This window comes from Atta cephalotes (assembly GCF_000143395.1).
Source record: "Atta cephalotes unplaced genomic scaffold scaffold00004, whole genome shotgun sequence".
Taxonomy (NCBI): domain Eukaryota; kingdom Metazoa; phylum Arthropoda; class Insecta; order Hymenoptera; family Formicidae; genus Atta; species Atta cephalotes.
In genome coordinates, this window is record NW_012130068.1 from 1,294,252 (window position 1) to 1,312,005 (window position 17,754).

The following is a 17,754-nucleotide window of genomic DNA, read 5'->3' on the forward strand; positions in this document are numbered from 1 at the left end:
GAGAGAGAGAGAGAGAGAGAGAGAGNGAGAGAGAGAGAGAGAACGAGGGATAGCCAGGGTGAGAGGGAGAACGGGGACACGTGGTATTCAACAGCTGCCGTTGAACGTGTTCAATGCCGCGGTTGAAGCAAGAAAGCGGTCGGTCGGTCGGTCGCACCGCTCGGCTTCTCGCAAATCGCGGTGGGGATGGAACCGTGTGGGCCGGTCAGAGCGGTGCTCTCGCTTCGTGTTCCTCGTGGACTTCAGTCTTTCTCTATACGTACCGGGAGATATTGCCATCGCCGAGCCGGTTAAGCGGTGGTATCCACACTTTGCAGCTTTGCGAAAAGCAGCAGTGACGACGATGCCAGAACCAGCTAACGTATAACGAAAAGGACAAGAAGAGAACTGAACGAAGAGCTCACCAACTGAAGGTTCATCTGGTATTTCATCCGGTTGACAGACCAGAAAGAACGCGCGTGAACCGGGCCTCGTGCCTCTTTGAACGGTCCAAACCTAGCGGATGACTCACTGCTCCCCGCTTGCATGAGTTTCCACTTCCGCAATGCTGGCTCGACTTAATAAATTGATGAAGTGAAAGATCGTGATATCAAATTTGCATATAGAATTTTGTATTATTTATGGATATAATGTATTTGTTTTACTGATCTGATTTCTATAAAAATATATAAATCAGAAATTATTTTCAAAGAAAAGAGGGAAGGGATACGCATGATTTACCGTTGAGTATCGCCAAGGATTAACAAAAGACGCAAAATTCCATCTGGAAACTTTCTAATTGCTCAATCGTAAATTTTCCTTTGGCGTCACAATTTCAGACTCCGGAGTAGGAACAATTAGGAGGGAGTTGTTCATGCGGAATATGTCGGGTACGATTACGATGTCGGTAACAGAGGTCGATGTCGTCTTCGCAGCAAGTCCATCGGAAAATGTAAAAGGACGTAACGACTGCGTGTGTGGTTGACAGACGACAAGTAAGAAGCGAGAAGCGACGCGGTACTCGTTAACCGGTTTCCGCGGGTCGGCATGCAGAGCGACACGTAGCCGGGGCTACGCACGCCATCAAGAGTGGCTCTTGGATCCTCCGTGCGTGTGTCGCACGTAGGATTGGAATCCCACAGGGTCTCACAACATCACGATCATCATCACTTGCTAATAATATCACATCTCCTCACGGGAGATACGGAAGATTTGCTGCCGCAGGGGAAGAAGCCAGTTTCATGTCGACAACGGACTCTCGATAGCTTTGCGCAATGGAGGTACCTTCGGTGCCACTGTATTTCCGTTACCAAACGGATATCGGCATCTCCAGTCGTGTTAGCTATCCGAGAATCGAGTGGTGCTCATCCACGTGCTGCTACGAAATATAGATTGAAACTTCATAATTTCAATAGACGCTTGACTTCGCGATAGGTGTCGGTATCGTCGAAGGGATACCTTCGGAGAAAGGTGTTGGATACGGCATAAATTTTAGCGCGCCGACGTACCGGTGCCTCGTACATTAGAAAGTGCGCCGCATAGTGTCGTGAATGTGTGACCGGAAATGTATGGAATATTGATGTTAGAAATGCGAATAACTGGTATGAACTGTGTAACGGTACAATCCTTCCTGGATGTAACAACAATGTCGAATTATTATTAAATCTAGAAGCCGATCGCCTCTTCGCATACGGTCTGTGTTTGGAGAAAAAATATCTTTTTTCGTAAAAGTTAAGGGTTAACCAGAAGGTGCGATTTAGAAAGGACAACATGCAAAGTACAACGGTCGCTGTGGCATGAGGAGGCTTGCACGCAGACGCAATATCCTGACCGCATTCTTTGCGATTATGGGACGCCTTGGTAAAGGCTCACAGAGCACAACGAGGCCCATTTTCAGGGTGCATTATCGCAAACTTGTAGACGAATATTCGCAGCAGGAACAATTGAAGTTTATGCCCGCGCTACCTGACTACATGTCGTATTGCTGTTGCCGATGTGGTCACACTCAAAAGCTCAAAGTGAGTTCTATCTGAAACCAGTATCATGCTAATTTAAAATTCACAACGTTCGCTCCATTTTTTCGTTTTCTCTTTGAGTAATAGAAGTTTGAATAATTCGTTTTCATCTAGTGGGATAATTTCCGTTTCTAAACGATTGCAAATATCAGTTCCAACTGATCTGATATGCATAATAAGACGATCTGGATATCGCTCTGACTTTATGGCGTAGACTTTACCTCTTGCGATATTAACGGATCGCGATTAGGTCGCGGTACCGCAACATGACCTCGGAGACGTAATCGATACAACGGTTAAAAAAAAGGAAAGAAGTGAAACGGTCTTCTATTGCTTTTAGATTATAAAATATGATCATTAACATTTAGTAGTTTTTTAAATTATTCGGTATCTTTTCGATGCAAAAGTAAAACTGGAGTGGGAGAGAGAGAGAGAGAGAGAGAGATATGCAACTAAGAATTAGTTAAATTTCTTAGAAAAAGAAAGATGGAAATTGCTCTCTAACTTCTAGTCGTTCAACTTTCTAACACCTACGTTCAATCAAAGATTATCTAATTCATTAGTAAACGTATTTATACGTTTCTTTAAGATTTGAAAGAAAATGATCCAGGTTTGATATTCACATTCCAAGATTTGTTAAAAGAGAGTCATTGAGTCGGTAGATTGCTGTGGTCTGACAGAACATGAGAAAGAGAGAGAGAGAGAGAGGTAGAGAGAGGGAAGAGAGAGAGAGAGAGAGAGAGAGAGAGAGAGAGAGAGAGAGAGAGACTAAGCCCGGTAATACTACTATCGCGTACCAGAAAGAAAAAGAGCTAACGAGGGAAGGGAGAGTGAAGGGGGATAAGCCGTGGGATCGGACGAACGCATTCCTCGGCTTCATATAGCTGCTTGTAGCGCGAGATGCCTCGCTCGTTGGCTCCTTACCGATGGAGTGTCTACACAACATTGATATTTTAGTGACGATATATGAACCCTTCATTATTCTAGCCAGCATTCATCTGCACCGCGGACATTTAGAAACGTAGGACTCCGTCGGTATTAATCCGTCGGTATTAAAAAATAATAGAAACGTGAGCGTTAACAACGTGACGTAGTTTCCATTGTATCGTTAATGCTGCATGCTCTGTAGATGCTAGTACACACTGCCGGCATGGCAGCTGGATTATCTCGCATTGTCGCCAAACCGATTCGAGCGAGAAGCTTCGAGGACCCACGTATGACAACTGCCATCCCTCTGTTAGTTCCTCTTGACTTCACAATGGAAAATCATAATTCGTGTCGACCCACCACGTCCCGCAGACAAAAGCCGAAAGTCCTTCGTACCGCTGATTCACAAAGCTACGTCCGAATTTGACGAGTTTCCAATGATCTCCCAGGCAAGTTCACTATCCGTGAAGCCGCCAGATGAATCCGCGTAAGGATTTGTCCCGGATTCCCGTCTCCTGCGCGATCTCGGTCGAGAAGATATTTTCGGCGGAAAGAGAAAAAAAAGAGATAGATGGAGAGAAAACGAGTCATCTATCGTATTGCGCAAACGTTACGGATTTTCTCTCAACATCAATAGAGCGTCTCTCACAAAAGATAGTCCATTACGGTTGAGGCACCTCTCGTAAAGGCTCTCAGATACAATATGAACTCTTGAGTTATAGGTGGAGGTAGGCATAAGTTATACCTGGGAGCTTCTTAATAACATGTTAGTTCCCCGGTGAAGGACTTTGTAATGGTCTCGTCACCGATTTTTCGTACCTTTCATATCAGCTGCTTCATCTTCTTTCATTTTTGTCATCGTAGCGCCTCGGAGCAGATGTGATTTTGCATTTTCTTACACGCATATGTATGATTCGTTTTCGACGAAACATTTGCTTTTCTCATAAAATATATCAATCAAGATTGGACAACTGACACAATGACTTTGAGAAACGCGAGGTGTTCTGATGACGAATATCACCTAGGTTTCTTATGCCGTGACCGCGCAATTTTGTTAGCCTATTATCGCAGAAACGGCAAACAGTCGCGGAAAATCTATAATAACTTTTTATAAGTGTTCGACATACTGTCGGTCACTCGTGCAATTTACAATTTGAGATTTCCACGGTGATTCCAGGGAATGCCGTAAAGTGCTATTTTACAATGACTAGGCTCGCTTCCTTGCGCGCTTCCTGTCGAGAATGACATCGCAAGGTTTGTGCAATGTTCATGCGCCGTGGTCTCGAATGCTTCGTCTCTTTCATTGGACGCACATGTCAACTATTTTTATCATTGACAATGCTGCTCTCTTTCATCCATGATGCGTGATTACTATCTCTGTGCTTTATTTTGTTCGATTTCACAAGACTCGCTTCCGGGTTTTGCCTTTTATTTCACTGCCGAGACAGAACCACGATTACTCGCCGCGGAAAGAGCACATTTGCTCTCATATATAATTAAATAGAACTAATTATATAATTAGATTTTTATGTTTTCAATTGCTTGCCAATGAATATTTTGTATCATTAACATCTTATTAGCTTATTTATATTTGTTAAGAAAAGTCTAATATTTTTGCGCTATTGATACTTTAATGTTAATTAAAATTTAACAATATATGTTAATATTTTCCAGGAAAGAGAATAGAATTTTTATATTGTATTTTTATTAAATGTTAAACATTTAATGTTAAAATATATATAACATAGAAAAAATAATTCAATGTTCTCCGACAAAAAGTCTATGCGTGCATTAAGTGGATTAATATACATATTACATTCTTCATTATACAAACGCAGCATTCTCGATAGATAATAGGGATTGATTGACTTACGCAACGGAGAACATTTGGATTACTCTATAATCTAATAGATACTGTGTAATGCGTATTGCGGATTAATACAATGTATAATGGCTTAATCGATTCGAGCCAAAACCATCATAACAGTAATATTGTGTCTCTCTCATTTAACCAACATTTTGAACATAATTTTCCAGCTGTGAAAAAACATAGAGTTGCAAAATATTAATCCCAATTAGAGGAATAAATTCGAACGTAAAATAATTTCTTATATCACAGTTAGAGGAAGAATAGATAGAATACACCGATAAAACTATTCATTTGTTTTTATAATTCTTTTTATTTTATTTATTATGTTATTAGGATGGTTCGATAGTTCAGTAACTCACGATGACTCAATATTCGTTGATAACGATTCTAGGAAATATATACCATTCTCTATTGAGAATGTTTGCGTCCATATCTGAGAATTACTTCCGGAACCATACGTTCGATAAGGAGGAAACTCGAGCTACAAGAAATTTGAAGCGAAGTGTGGTTCTCCTCGCGAGTCGCATGCGTCCTCAAGGGTGCATTTCTGGAGGCACCGAAATAGGTTTAATGACGAGGCTCAAGGGTGCAGTAGCAAACTGTACGGGCCACAAAGTGGGCGTATTGTCCTACCATGATGCACGATTCACGCATCACTACATCGTTTAAACTCGCCGCTTATTGTCAAGGGCCCTCATATGATGAGCCAGACCGATGAATCGCGACAGTAAAGCCAATCAAGGCTACATCGCTCATTTAACCGACTTGATACGTGGGTTCCACGCTAATAATCCATTAATAAGAGCAAGTTACACGGTAGCAATAAACGCTTCCATTACATTATTATGAGCGCAAATTTCTGTTAATCTGGCGTTATTAAGGAAAATAACGAATCTTAATACTAAAAGTAGTATTATTTTTACAATTACTTTGAATTTGTATATATACTACATATTGGGTTGTCCGAAAAGTTTGTACCGATTTTGAAGGAGAATTGAAACGCAGAAGATTTAAATTTTTAATTTCATTTATTAAATTTAAATCTTTTGCGGCACGAACTTTTCGGACAACCCAATATATTATAACAATCGTTTTATACTAATAATGTTACAAATATATATTATAACATTTTGTTACCTTATCTTGATATATTCCAAACATGATTGATAATATCGATATAAAGCTTTCTAAATAAAGAAGAAATTGAAAATCGGAAGAATAACACTCTTTAAAAGAAGTTATTAATGTACATGATGAGAGGAAATAATACACTGACCAAACCAGTAGCATATATGTGATACTGAATCATAATTTTGAATGATTAGATATGGCAATTCTTAAATCAATTACGTAACTGATTATTAAAAATGGCATTAAAATCATACGAATATTTTTGGTCGTTGTACACTTAGTTTTTATTTCAAAGTGTACTTTTGTTGATCAGTTGGTTGTATAAATTCATTTGAATGATGACGATAGTAGATGCAATTTCAATTAAGGCACTTAGAAATATTAAAGCAATTAGCTTATCACAATTTATGCTTTATTATTTATTGAAACTTATAGATGGGTCATGGATATATTGGGTTGTTCGTGCCGGAAAGTTCGTGCCGATTTTGAAGAAAAATTGAAACGCAGAAGATTTATATTTTTAATTTCATTTATTAAATTTATCTTTTGCGGCATGAACTTTCTGGATGACCCAATACATATTAAAAAAAACTTTTAAAATGGTCTTTTGACAACAATTATTGGCATAATTTAAATCCAAAGAGGTAGAATATTAAAATATTAAAATTTAAAATATTAAATTTAAAGTATTAAAATTTAATTTATTCTAAAAATGTCATCTGTTATTTCGACTTTTAAATTAGCTGGGATTATATTAATTTTGGAAAAACGCAGAAGCAATCGGTTTTATAACGAGGCTACAATTTAGTAATATTTTGGTATCGTGTCTTTTAGATATGAAACAGATGGAGCGACTATCAGCAGACTCCAGTGACGTTAATTGCTGATCAAAGGGTCAGATTATGCAACGGTTGTGCTTCATCTGCGCTTCCTGACCGATGCATCTCTCTAACTATATTCGATCCAATCTTCGACCGATTTCACATTACATCGAACAAAGTACTCGCCATACGATCAAACGATATTTTGGCATTATACATCAACAAGGTTATACAGTCGCAAATCCATAGGATTCGCTAGTTCAAAAAGTGCAGAGCCAAAATTATTGCTAATTATCTGCCTTCCATTGCAGGGAGGTCCAGGTTCGAATTCTAACTAATGAGATAATGCTTTCTATAATAAATTTATTATGAGTTTACAAAATACTTATTAGCATCAGTAATATTAAATTTAATTATTATTAATTTAATAATATTGATTTAATAATATAATATCGTTAAATGCCCAGCTTTGGAATAAACATTGAATAAAATAACATTTAATAATAAAAAACGTTTGAATATTAATCAGCACGTAAATTAAAAACAAAAGCAAACTGTATAAAATCTACAAAAATTATTAATGTTATATTTTATATTAATAATAATTTTATTACTAATAATTTTTGGCATAAGAGACCTTGCACTAAATGTCGAAATATTCTTTTATTCTGTGTCGTTTACATCGATTAATATGTATTTATTAATGTATCCACATTCCGTCTCCTTTTATAGCCTGTTATTTGAATAATAATTTCTTTTCGCAGAAACGATTGATTCTTGATATTCATGAATACAATCAAAGGAAGATAAGTGGTACGTTCACATCTTCATTATCATGTGAATGTGAATTCATTCTCTTCAAAAAAGTAAAAAGAATATTCTTTTCTGAAATATATTCTAATTCAATTTCCGGAGTAAATTCTGGCATCATTGAATAATCGCCTCGAACGTTGTAACAATTATACGTCAACGAGTCTAATGCACAAGTCTGGTCATATCGGTATAACGGTGTGTAACGGTGCAACTTGAATATTTGACATTCGAAACTACCGTACCTGTCATAAGCAGAAGCCCATAACACCGAAGGTAGAACTTGTTCATGCTTGTTTCAACCTGATTCGTCGATCGCACGAGTTTGACAGTCCTTGAGCACATGATCTCCTTTCTCTCTCAAACAGAGATTGAAAATGACAGAGAACTAGTTAAACTTCTGTTAACTTTAACTAACGTTTGTGGGAACGATATATCACAGCAGGTCACAAATTCGTATTTGTCATCTTCAGCGAGTACAGCTGCAAGCTCTACAGCATCCGCGCAAGCAAATCGGAAGAATGCAATCAAATGGAAAGAAGCATAATTATTATGATAACAATTTTATTAGTAAAGAAAGAAAAAGAATTAGAATAATGATATGAATGTACAATAAAAGCATGGTTGAAAAAAATCGTCAATGGCTAAATTCAGCAGAAAAAGCAACTTTGAACTGTTGTAAGATTCTTTAATATTAGTTCATTATATTAAGATCCAGCAAAGAATTAAGAGCAAGAACCAATAATATTAAAGGATCTTACAATAGTTGCAAAGCTTTTTTTTCTCCTGAATATAGTCTGACTATGTGATTATGTGACGTTGGTAGCGAAGTGATAATACCAAGACAGTGCGACGAGTCGGCACAATAATAACGCACGACAAGGAAGATCCGTTTACTTCATACTCTACAATTTTTCCTCTCCGGCTATTTACTCGGGGATAGAACATCGCGACGTCGAGGTAAACCAGAAACCGAAGCGAGGGAAATTCAGAGGTGCGATGAGAGGGCCGGTCCCCATCCGAGCGCCATTATTGCGAGTACCGGCTTGTGTACCGCGGGATGGTGTTGGTAGACCGGGTGTATGCGGGGCGGGAAATCTAGAGGAGCTGGAGATATGGCCGTGACCGCGCGGAATGCCTGGAATGTAGCCCGTCACGCTGCACCGGCGCAAAGCCACGGCGCGATCCATCGCCCTTTCGGTTCCCTTTCCATTCGATTCCGGTGTCCCTCGTCTTTTTGCCGAAGCCATCGGCGCAAACAGCGAATCAGTCTGTGCTCAAGCAAGCTAAAATAGCTCTTTCGAAGTCATGCCTTTTTTTCTTCCTTTTCTTCTTTCTTCAAATCTGCGTAATGTTTTATCACGCGACGTTTGATCCACGGAGTTGATGTCTCTTTTCGGTTTGATACTTGAGAATTTTCGCTAACGGAAACCTTCTGTCTGCGATTCTAGAAAGTCGCAGAGTATCGCGATTTACCGAGGTTACAGCGGTACGATTACCGCGATCGATCAAATGGATCTGAATCAAAACGCGGTGAAGAGGGTCAGTGCCTGCTCGAGTCAACGTCCAGGGTAGGGTAGAGCGGAGAGGAAGAAGAGTCGCCAGTGATGATTTCATCGCGCTTAAATTCCACCTCGGGGCGGGAATCTCAGGGCCGTATTTTCGATTCTCGGCCACGGGAACGGAGGAGAAGAGTCGAAGTCGAGGGACCAGCCCGTCTCCAGCGTTCCGCCCACGACGCGATAAATTCTCTTCTATGACACGATCCTTTGCTCTTCGTGGTGAACAAGCGAGCTTCCATTGCTTGGATGGTTTTCTTCACGATTTCTGTGAAACGTACCGTTGATGGCAGGAACATGTTCTTTCTTGTGATAAATTAGGCCTCAGATTTTCTCACGTTGTGGAACGCGGTGCGCTACTTCATTGATAATATCTGCCGTTTTGCATTTTGACGCTTGCACAAATATACGCGCCTAATAAAAATAGAGCTGCTGAAAGAAATTAAATAGAGTAGATTGAATGCACATGGACTCTACCATGTTTTAAATTTCAAATCCAACAACTAAAACAGTTGCAAATAATCTGTTCATCATTAAAGTAACAGATATGTGAATACGCAATTTTCTTTTTCCCAAACGATGAAAGAAAAATTATTTAATCGATATACCACAAATAACTTAGGTTGAATATATGTTCATCAATATATCTCAAGTCATCAATATATCTCTCATTTTTAATTATAAAATACACTGTTAAATATCAAATGAGCAATGATAACCTTAAGTAAATTTTTCAAGTAATGTTTTAATTTTTTTAATTTCCATGATGCATGTCGGAATGTAAATTAATTCATTTCTATGGTTGAATCATTTAGTTGAAAAATAAACAATGTTCATAATAACGTATGAACTTAGTAAATAATAAATTAAATTAGATTTGATATATTTTCAGATTAAATTGTTCTAGTTAAATTAACATATTGGTGATCTATAGAAATGATTAAAATTAAAAATTATTCAAATTGGATACAATTTGATCTCTAAAAATCATCACGATTCTTGAGCAATCAACATTATTGTACAATATTTGTTAGTGCACGATATTATTGATCGTCTACATCATCGTCAAACTGTTTTCAATTTAGTGGGCATCAATAATATTGTTCGAAATAATTGTACAATAATATTGAACGATTGGGGATCACTTAATATAGATGTTATTGTATCTCTTGACAACTCTCAAAAGGAAACATTTCTGTACATCCATAGTGGCGAACCCAATGCATTTATATTAAAATGGAGATTCGTATGGCACTTATGGAGCAACGAAAGAAAGCGCTCGGACTTAGCGAGTTACAGAGCAACCATGCATCCGGTACGCAATTATAGCTCAAGTCATCGCCTTACCCCGCGCGCAAACGTAATTGAAATATCTCGTAACTAGTGGAATCATTCGACCTGACCTCAAACCACAAACCATGAAATTATTCGAGTGAACATTGCTGCATTTTAATTCAAAAGTTCAACCGTTGCCGCGTCGTTGTCTTGCACGAGTGCGTATTCATTAAAACGCATTACTTTCTTGCATTATTTCTTTCGCTTCGCCTTTCTACGTGGCCAAACGGCTGATCCAAGCGTTGCACAACATCTCTACAGTAGGCTTCTGTAGTAACGCAGGCGGACGGTGAAAAATTCGTGCAAACCAATGTGTAGCATCATTGGAAAATACAGCGCGTTCGGCTTTGCAATCCTATCTCTCGTTTTTTGCATTTTCGTCGCTCGTACGCGGATTCCACTGGCGAGCCGTATTTCCTTGCTTTACGGGGCACGTTGAAGTCAAGCCGGGATTTCCGCATCACTTGCAACAATGTCACGGGGGTACATAGACGAAGTACTACATAGACGAAGTATGCGAGTCTAGAATCCGAGATGTACATAGATACCCTCGCGAAACGATTGAATATCTCCCCAGACGGTCTCACCACGGTTTGCATCGTGAAAGGAAAAGTCAGACGGACGAGACGTTAATCGCCACTTTTCGTCTCCGTGTGCATACAATGCTTCTCTTTAGACTCTTAGCCCTTCGGTCGACCTAATGTTCATTAATACGCATCACATCGCGGCTTTCAATGATGAAGCTTTCCGAAAGGAGAAAGATAGCCCTCGCCGACCTTTTCCCCATTTCTGGCTGTATATGTACGTCTGCGTGACCGCTTGTAACGTACGCGCGCCCACATGCAATCTATCTGCATCTGGCTCGCGTACAAACGCGAAGCGTATCAAGAGCTTTCTAAACGCACGAGCAAAGTCGAGCCCCGAAAGCTTGCGGCTCTCCGCGAGTGCTTATTACACATTCAGACTTCGTTTTTGCGCTGCGGCAGCGTCTCTGCTCTTCAACGTGCGGTCGGCCGCACGTATCTCCTCCGCCACCAGTGGATCCGGAAAAAAATCTAATTGACCCGACGATGTATTATTTTTGTGCAACAAATTTTAAATTTTTCTAGGCTTGCATTAAAGTTTACTCATAATGTTGCTCGCGAGCAATATGGTTTTCTTTTCTTTTTTGTGCACAGCTTTCGACAGTATGACTGTATGTACACCCAGAAAAAAGGTTGTTTCGATTTAAAGAAATGTTTCTTTGCTAGAAAAAATTTTTTAATTTGGAAAAAAGGTTTCTTAGATTTAAACATTATTTTTTTTAAATCAAATAAAATTTATAAATTTATGACATTCAAAATTATTATTTGAACGTCAATTTCTTGAATTTCAACATAGTTTCTTTAAATCAAATAAATTTTATTTGATTTAAAAAAGTAATGTTTAAATCAAAGAAATTTTTTCACAAATCAAAAAAATTTTTTCTTTAACTGTATAGCAAAGAAATATTTCTTTAAATCGAAGCAACCTTTTCTCTGGGTGTAGCACTAGTTTGAATAGGATTCTTTTTTAGTTCATAAAATTTTGCAATGTAAAAAAGTTTAATTGTCCAAAAAAAAAAATACATTTCAAATTTTTTCGGTTGTCTTACAAATTATTATTATTTGATTTTAAAAAATGCATAAAAATGAAAATAATCATTTCTCGTAATTTTTAGACGCTGAATGCTATGCTGTTTATAATAATTTATTTGATAAATGCAATAATTTAGCGCTAAAAAATTATGGGAAACAATTGCCCTCATTCTTCCGCTCGAAAAAAGTTATTCTTTGAACAATATATTTCATGTCACGTGAAATATCCAATTATGCTCAGTAAAATTTTAATCGTAAATATCTTGTACGTAATTCGCATATTTATTTTTTTTGAAAGAATCAATTATAATTAATTCATTAATTTCGTGGAGCACAGACACGGAAATATTCTTTGTAATTAAACTGAAAGCAACGAACTACATTCGCGGCCACAATCGGATTGCAACAGTAATATTACGAAAGAAACAGCAAAATGCTGTGTTTAATAAAATTTGTGTCGAAACTCGAGCTTTCCTGTCTGCTTGCAGGCGGAGGAGTTGAACACCATCGTTGGCAATGCTTTCCGCATGGCGTACGTGGCGCAGCTTCAGCGCCAACCGATCCTTCAGGATGTAATCTCATCACGATCGACATCGTCTTATCGCAAGGACAAGCAGGAGCGAACGTCGTGGGTATGTTTCAAATATATCAAAATAATAAATCCGATCCATTTGAATAAATGACCGAAAAAATGCAAATTACGCGAGACACAAAAGAATTGTTACCAAGCGCATTTTCCTGGCAAATAAAAGGAGCACCGTGTAGTTTAAAGTGCTAACGAAGTCATTTATTTTTGCCGCTGTCAGCTAGCGAGTTGGTTGAGTTAAACTTTACAGGCCGGTTCGGTATCGTGCCATCTGCTAGTTTTCTCACAAAAGCGTCGTAGATTGCAATTAAGTAGTTTTAGCAATTAGCGGACAGTCAGTTCCGAGATCTTCTTAAAGATTACGCTTGTTGAGTTCTATCGCAGCAATTTATTTTGCCAAACAAAACAAATAGAGACATATAGAAAGTGAAATTCAAAAGATGCTTTAATTATCCGGGAAACGTAACAAAGAACGACTCAATCGCCGCGATTATAACTTTTCATACAAAACTAAAACTTTTCTTACAAAATGAGTCGAAATCACTATAAGATTGTTTGTCTAAGTCGTACGATCGAGTTCTTTTTTCCTGCCGCGCAAGCATAATATTCTGGAGGCTATTGGAGCAGATGGTAACGACTGCTATATGCCAGGAAGCAGAGCAAATATACGTACCAGGATGCATATACACGTACAGCAGTAAGGAAGCTGCTGGAGAAGCTCACGGAAGAGCCTCTTAAATATCCAAGAAGCGCGAGACGAAAGGGACAACGACGATAACCGTGTCCTCTTCGTCTCAGAGGGCCACCGATTCCAGTAGGTGTCCCGTTTACGAGCCACGTTAATTATAAATTCGACCCAAGTCTCTCGCTTACCGTCTCGCGTCGCTTTCCGTCGCGTTTCCAAGTAAACGGTCAGTCCGCCACGATCCGCTCGATGGTCCCCGCCGCAAAATCGCCTTAGGAACTGTATGATTCCGCTGATTAAATATTCAACCCGGGAGAATTTCGAAAAGACTAAATCGTTTTGACGGTTCTGCCTAATCAACGATTCGTCCAAGAGAGAAGACTGAACCCTCGGATCCGCATTTAAGGCAATGATTGCGCGTTGAAGAGGAACCTCCGATCTTGAGGAAATAATCGGAGGTCTTCTTTAAGTACACAGTGTCGCGACGGGGGATGTAATTTTGGCAATGACCGCCGTTTCGTTTGCAGAACAAATCGCTGCCCGGAGACGACACGATCGCCGCGGGCGCTTGCAGGAATCCATCGTCGAACTCGTGGCTGAAAAGTCGGACATCGCCCATCTCCAAGACTGGAAGGGGTCCGTCTGCAACGGATATGAACGTGCAACTCGGCAGCGCCGGCTCGCCCACGCTGCGACTCGCCAGCGTAAAGGTGATTTCATACAAGTGTAACAAATCCACGTCAGCGGAGGCCGCTATTATATTACACTCGGGCGCTATTACGCGAAAGCGAATTAGCCAGTCTGGTGGCAACTTAGAGTAAATTAACTTCGTAGAACGCCGCGTCATCCCGGCTAGGCGACACGTAGTAGCTCTTTTAATATCGCGGCTTTATCCATTTCTCGCGTGACGCGTTTGCAGAACACGTTTACCTCGACAAGTGAAATGATTGGTGCGCGCTTAAACGACGAATTCGAATAATTTCAGGCACCAAACACGATCCCAGGTCTACGACCGTCATTTACGAATGTTCTCGGTCCCATAACGAATGTGGACGAGCCAAAGAGCTTATCCCAACAGAGCACGCCGAGCAGCGATGAGAGCAACTCGCCAACAGAGTTGAACTCATACAAGAGGCTAACGGACAAGCCGCCGCTGATAAAGCGGCTGGCGATGGGTTTGACAGGTGGACGCGACGTTCTTGGGTTGAACGGTGAGGATGACAGCTGCCCGCTCGTCAGCGGTAGCAGTACGCCGACCAGCCCATCGAACAGGCCCCATTCCGGAGGCTACATAAACGAGGCGATCATCGACTCGGAGGGTACGAGACCGTCATACAACAAGATCCCACCGTCCGAGAGCCTCGATAACACCATCAACGCGTCCATCACTAACGTGAAGAATTTCAACATCGAGAACAACAGGTAAGTTTATAGCCGGACCGTTCTCCATTCTTCCCTCTTCTTCTGCCTCTCTCTTTCGCTTTTTCAATAATAATGAAGGATCGGTATGAATCGTGAACGACAGCTCTTTCACTTTCAGGATAGGGCACAATTGCCCGGACTCGGGTACGGAGGCGGAATTCAAGTCGAAAAGAAGATCGCAAATTAGCACGTCGAGCAGCTCGGTACCCGCTGACGGAAGCACTCATGGCTCCACGCCAACCCCGCCGCCTTTACCCGAGAGAACAGACAGCCTGAATAATCGAAGTGAGGAGGCCGAGCTACGCAAGGCGCCCTGGTTTCAAGCTGGAATACCCAGGTTGGTCTCCGCGACATTACTACGTGTCGGAGTAAAATATAAACACACACACAAGCTCGCACTCGCGCGGTGTTTTCTCGGTGAGCCGAAATAGCACGTCGCCTCTAGCTAATTTTAAATATTTGTCGGGTGATCCAGTCTATAGTTTAGTTTCCAGTAGCTACTTTTGTAAATGGAATACGCAAATCTGATTATTTTCTCTGTTTCTCTCTACAAGAAAAGCCATCCTGACTATTTATCATTAATGATACGGATCATGATTTCAGAGAGATAACACTGGAAGTATTGAGCCAAGAGCCAGAAGGAGCATTCATGGTGCGCGAGAGTACCAGTAAACCCGGATGTTACGCCCTCTCCCTCCGTGTGCCCCGTGAATTTCAGCCGAGCGGAATAGCCCATTATCTCATAATGCGTACAAACAAAGGTTACAAAATCAAAGTAAGTCTCTCTCTCTTTTTGTTGGCATTCTTTACCGAGTATCGAGTATCAAAGTAGTTGCAAACGGCTCGCGAAAGTCAAAGTGAATCTGCCGTTGGCCAAACAGCATTCGCGTTCCCATCAAAGGACTATAAAAGCGAAAACTAAAATCTGCACGGATTGCAATTTATTTAATGTTTCTCTCCGAGAATAACGCTGATTGTTTTGATAGATGTGATGCTGTTTGTAGTTAGAATCGACGATCACGACGATTCTTAAACAACTAAATGTATAATTGCGAAATAAATTTTGCAAAGTGTCCGCTATAAATTATACGCCAGAATATCAGCGAAAATACAATGGAATCTGCTAGTTAAATGTAATAATGGAATAATTGCAGAAATATAAATATATTTAACTTTAAAAAGGACATTTAAATGAAATAAATTCTGTTGGTTTTCTGCTGGCAATTGTATTATTGGAATAAGTCGGTAATATATGGAAAGAATTTATTAAAATTATTAAAAAATTTATTTGGCTATCGATCTGATAATAATTTTGTTGGACTATAAAAGTAAGTAAGTTGATTGTTAGAATGTCAAAACTTTTTACAGCATTTTTCATTATGCTTGAGGGTTCAACATAGTTATTTTGGTAATCCAACAAAATTGTTTTCTTGCGTATCTAACACAAATTTAATACAATTGATGCCAATCGATATTTTATTCAAAACTGTTTGGCATATATTTTGCTTATTGGATCTTTGCATTTGTACGAACCTAGACAGTCGGTTCTAGTGAAAGAAATAAAATTCTTTTTAACGCACGAAATAATACCCACGTATTATAGTAGGTAGAGAAAATCTTCGTATATAAGCGCAAGTTAATATTGAAATAAGCTGCGCGCAGGATGCTAATGCGTGAAGGGTCGAAGCTTTTAGTAGTCTGAACATTATACTCAGGACTACTACGCCTGGTGCAAAGCTACCACGCATTTAGCCATTCGGTATTTAAATGGTCAAACTTCCCCCTCTCGTAGGATAGATTAAATGAGTACGCGGACTTTGATAATCTCCGAAACCAGTATAAATGAGTTTTGTTGGATGTGCCGCGGATGCCGTTGGGAAATCAAAACTCTGCTTTCTCTCTCCTTCGCCCTACGACGACGCGGAAAATTGCATCGCACTGTAATAAGCACAATGCCATTCGAGTGAATGCCGGTGTACGATAGGCTGAGGTTCGTGTCAGCGCGTTCGTATATATGATACATTTAATATCATCTCGTTGTGTGACGTGTTTCGCAATACGACTGAAAACGCGAAGAAAGATCTCCGACCGACTAATATCGCATTTCATTGTCCTGCAACGTGTGTTACAACAATGCCCAGTAACATAATGTGCATAATATTGCATAATACAATGTGCATATGATAATAGCCAAAACGATAAGCTGATTGTGTTATTTCTGCGCTATTTATCAAATGGATTTTTCTCTTTATTATTTCAACTAAACCTTTGAGCTCTGTTGAAATACTGTTGAAATTCGATTGTGACTAAATTATCTCCAGTTTTGGCTCGAAAAAACATTATATTTTTACTTTCTTTTTCATTTAATATTTCTAATTTTTTTCTATAAACGAAACTGTTCCTGTATTTAAAAACAAAAGGTATTTAATTGTTTCTGCGATATAACGCGTAAAATGAATTCTATTTTTATTTTTCGACAGACTGAATAAAATTTAGTTTCGACAACGTTTACAATTGCGAGAGAAAGCAGAATTATTACGAGCGAGATAGCAGTGGGTAAACTTTGACAAGCGTTAGAATTAATGCCGATACAGCACTACGAACGCTATAAAATCAATAATATTGTATGTTTCAGGGCTTCACAAAAGAATTCACGACGCTCACTGCGCTAATCACTCACCATTCGGTTATGCCGGAATTATTGCCGTGTCCATTGTCGCTAAGCCGATACAATCCGAGCTTCGTCAAGACTGACTCCAGCAAGGATTTCGCGGACATCGATTCGGACCCGGATTACAATACTCTAGCGGATTTTCGCAAAATGATGGCCGATCTGAATGTTTAGAACGATCGACAATGACTCCCTCTCTCTCTCTCTCTCTCTCTCTTCTTCTTCTTCTTCTTCTCTTCTCTCTCTTCTTACTTCGTTACGTTCGTTACGTTACTTAACTTTAAACTAACGTAACGTAAGTAAGTAACGTAGTAGACGTACGTACGT

General features: G+C 39.6%; 1 protein-coding gene across 1 annotated transcript in view; it reads left to right on the forward strand.

Annotated features, from left to right (window-relative positions):
* The window catches only part of LOC105625885 (tensin-1-like), a 62,984-nt gene extending 45,383 nt beyond the window's left edge, over nucleotides 1-17,601 (forward strand). Inside the window, exons 5-10 of the mRNA XM_012207195.1 lie at nucleotides 12,552-12,695; nucleotides 13,862-14,044; nucleotides 14,320-14,756; nucleotides 14,875-15,093; nucleotides 15,360-15,531; nucleotides 17,392-17,601. Coding sequence (XP_012062585.1) covers nucleotides 12,552-12,695; nucleotides 13,862-14,044; nucleotides 14,320-14,756; nucleotides 14,875-15,093; nucleotides 15,360-15,531; nucleotides 17,392-17,601 — 1,365 coding nt within the window. The remainder of the gene's footprint in view (nucleotides 1-12,551; nucleotides 12,696-13,861; nucleotides 14,045-14,319; nucleotides 14,757-14,874; nucleotides 15,094-15,359; nucleotides 15,532-17,391) is intronic.
* Nucleotides 17,602-17,754: the final 153 nt, after the last annotated feature.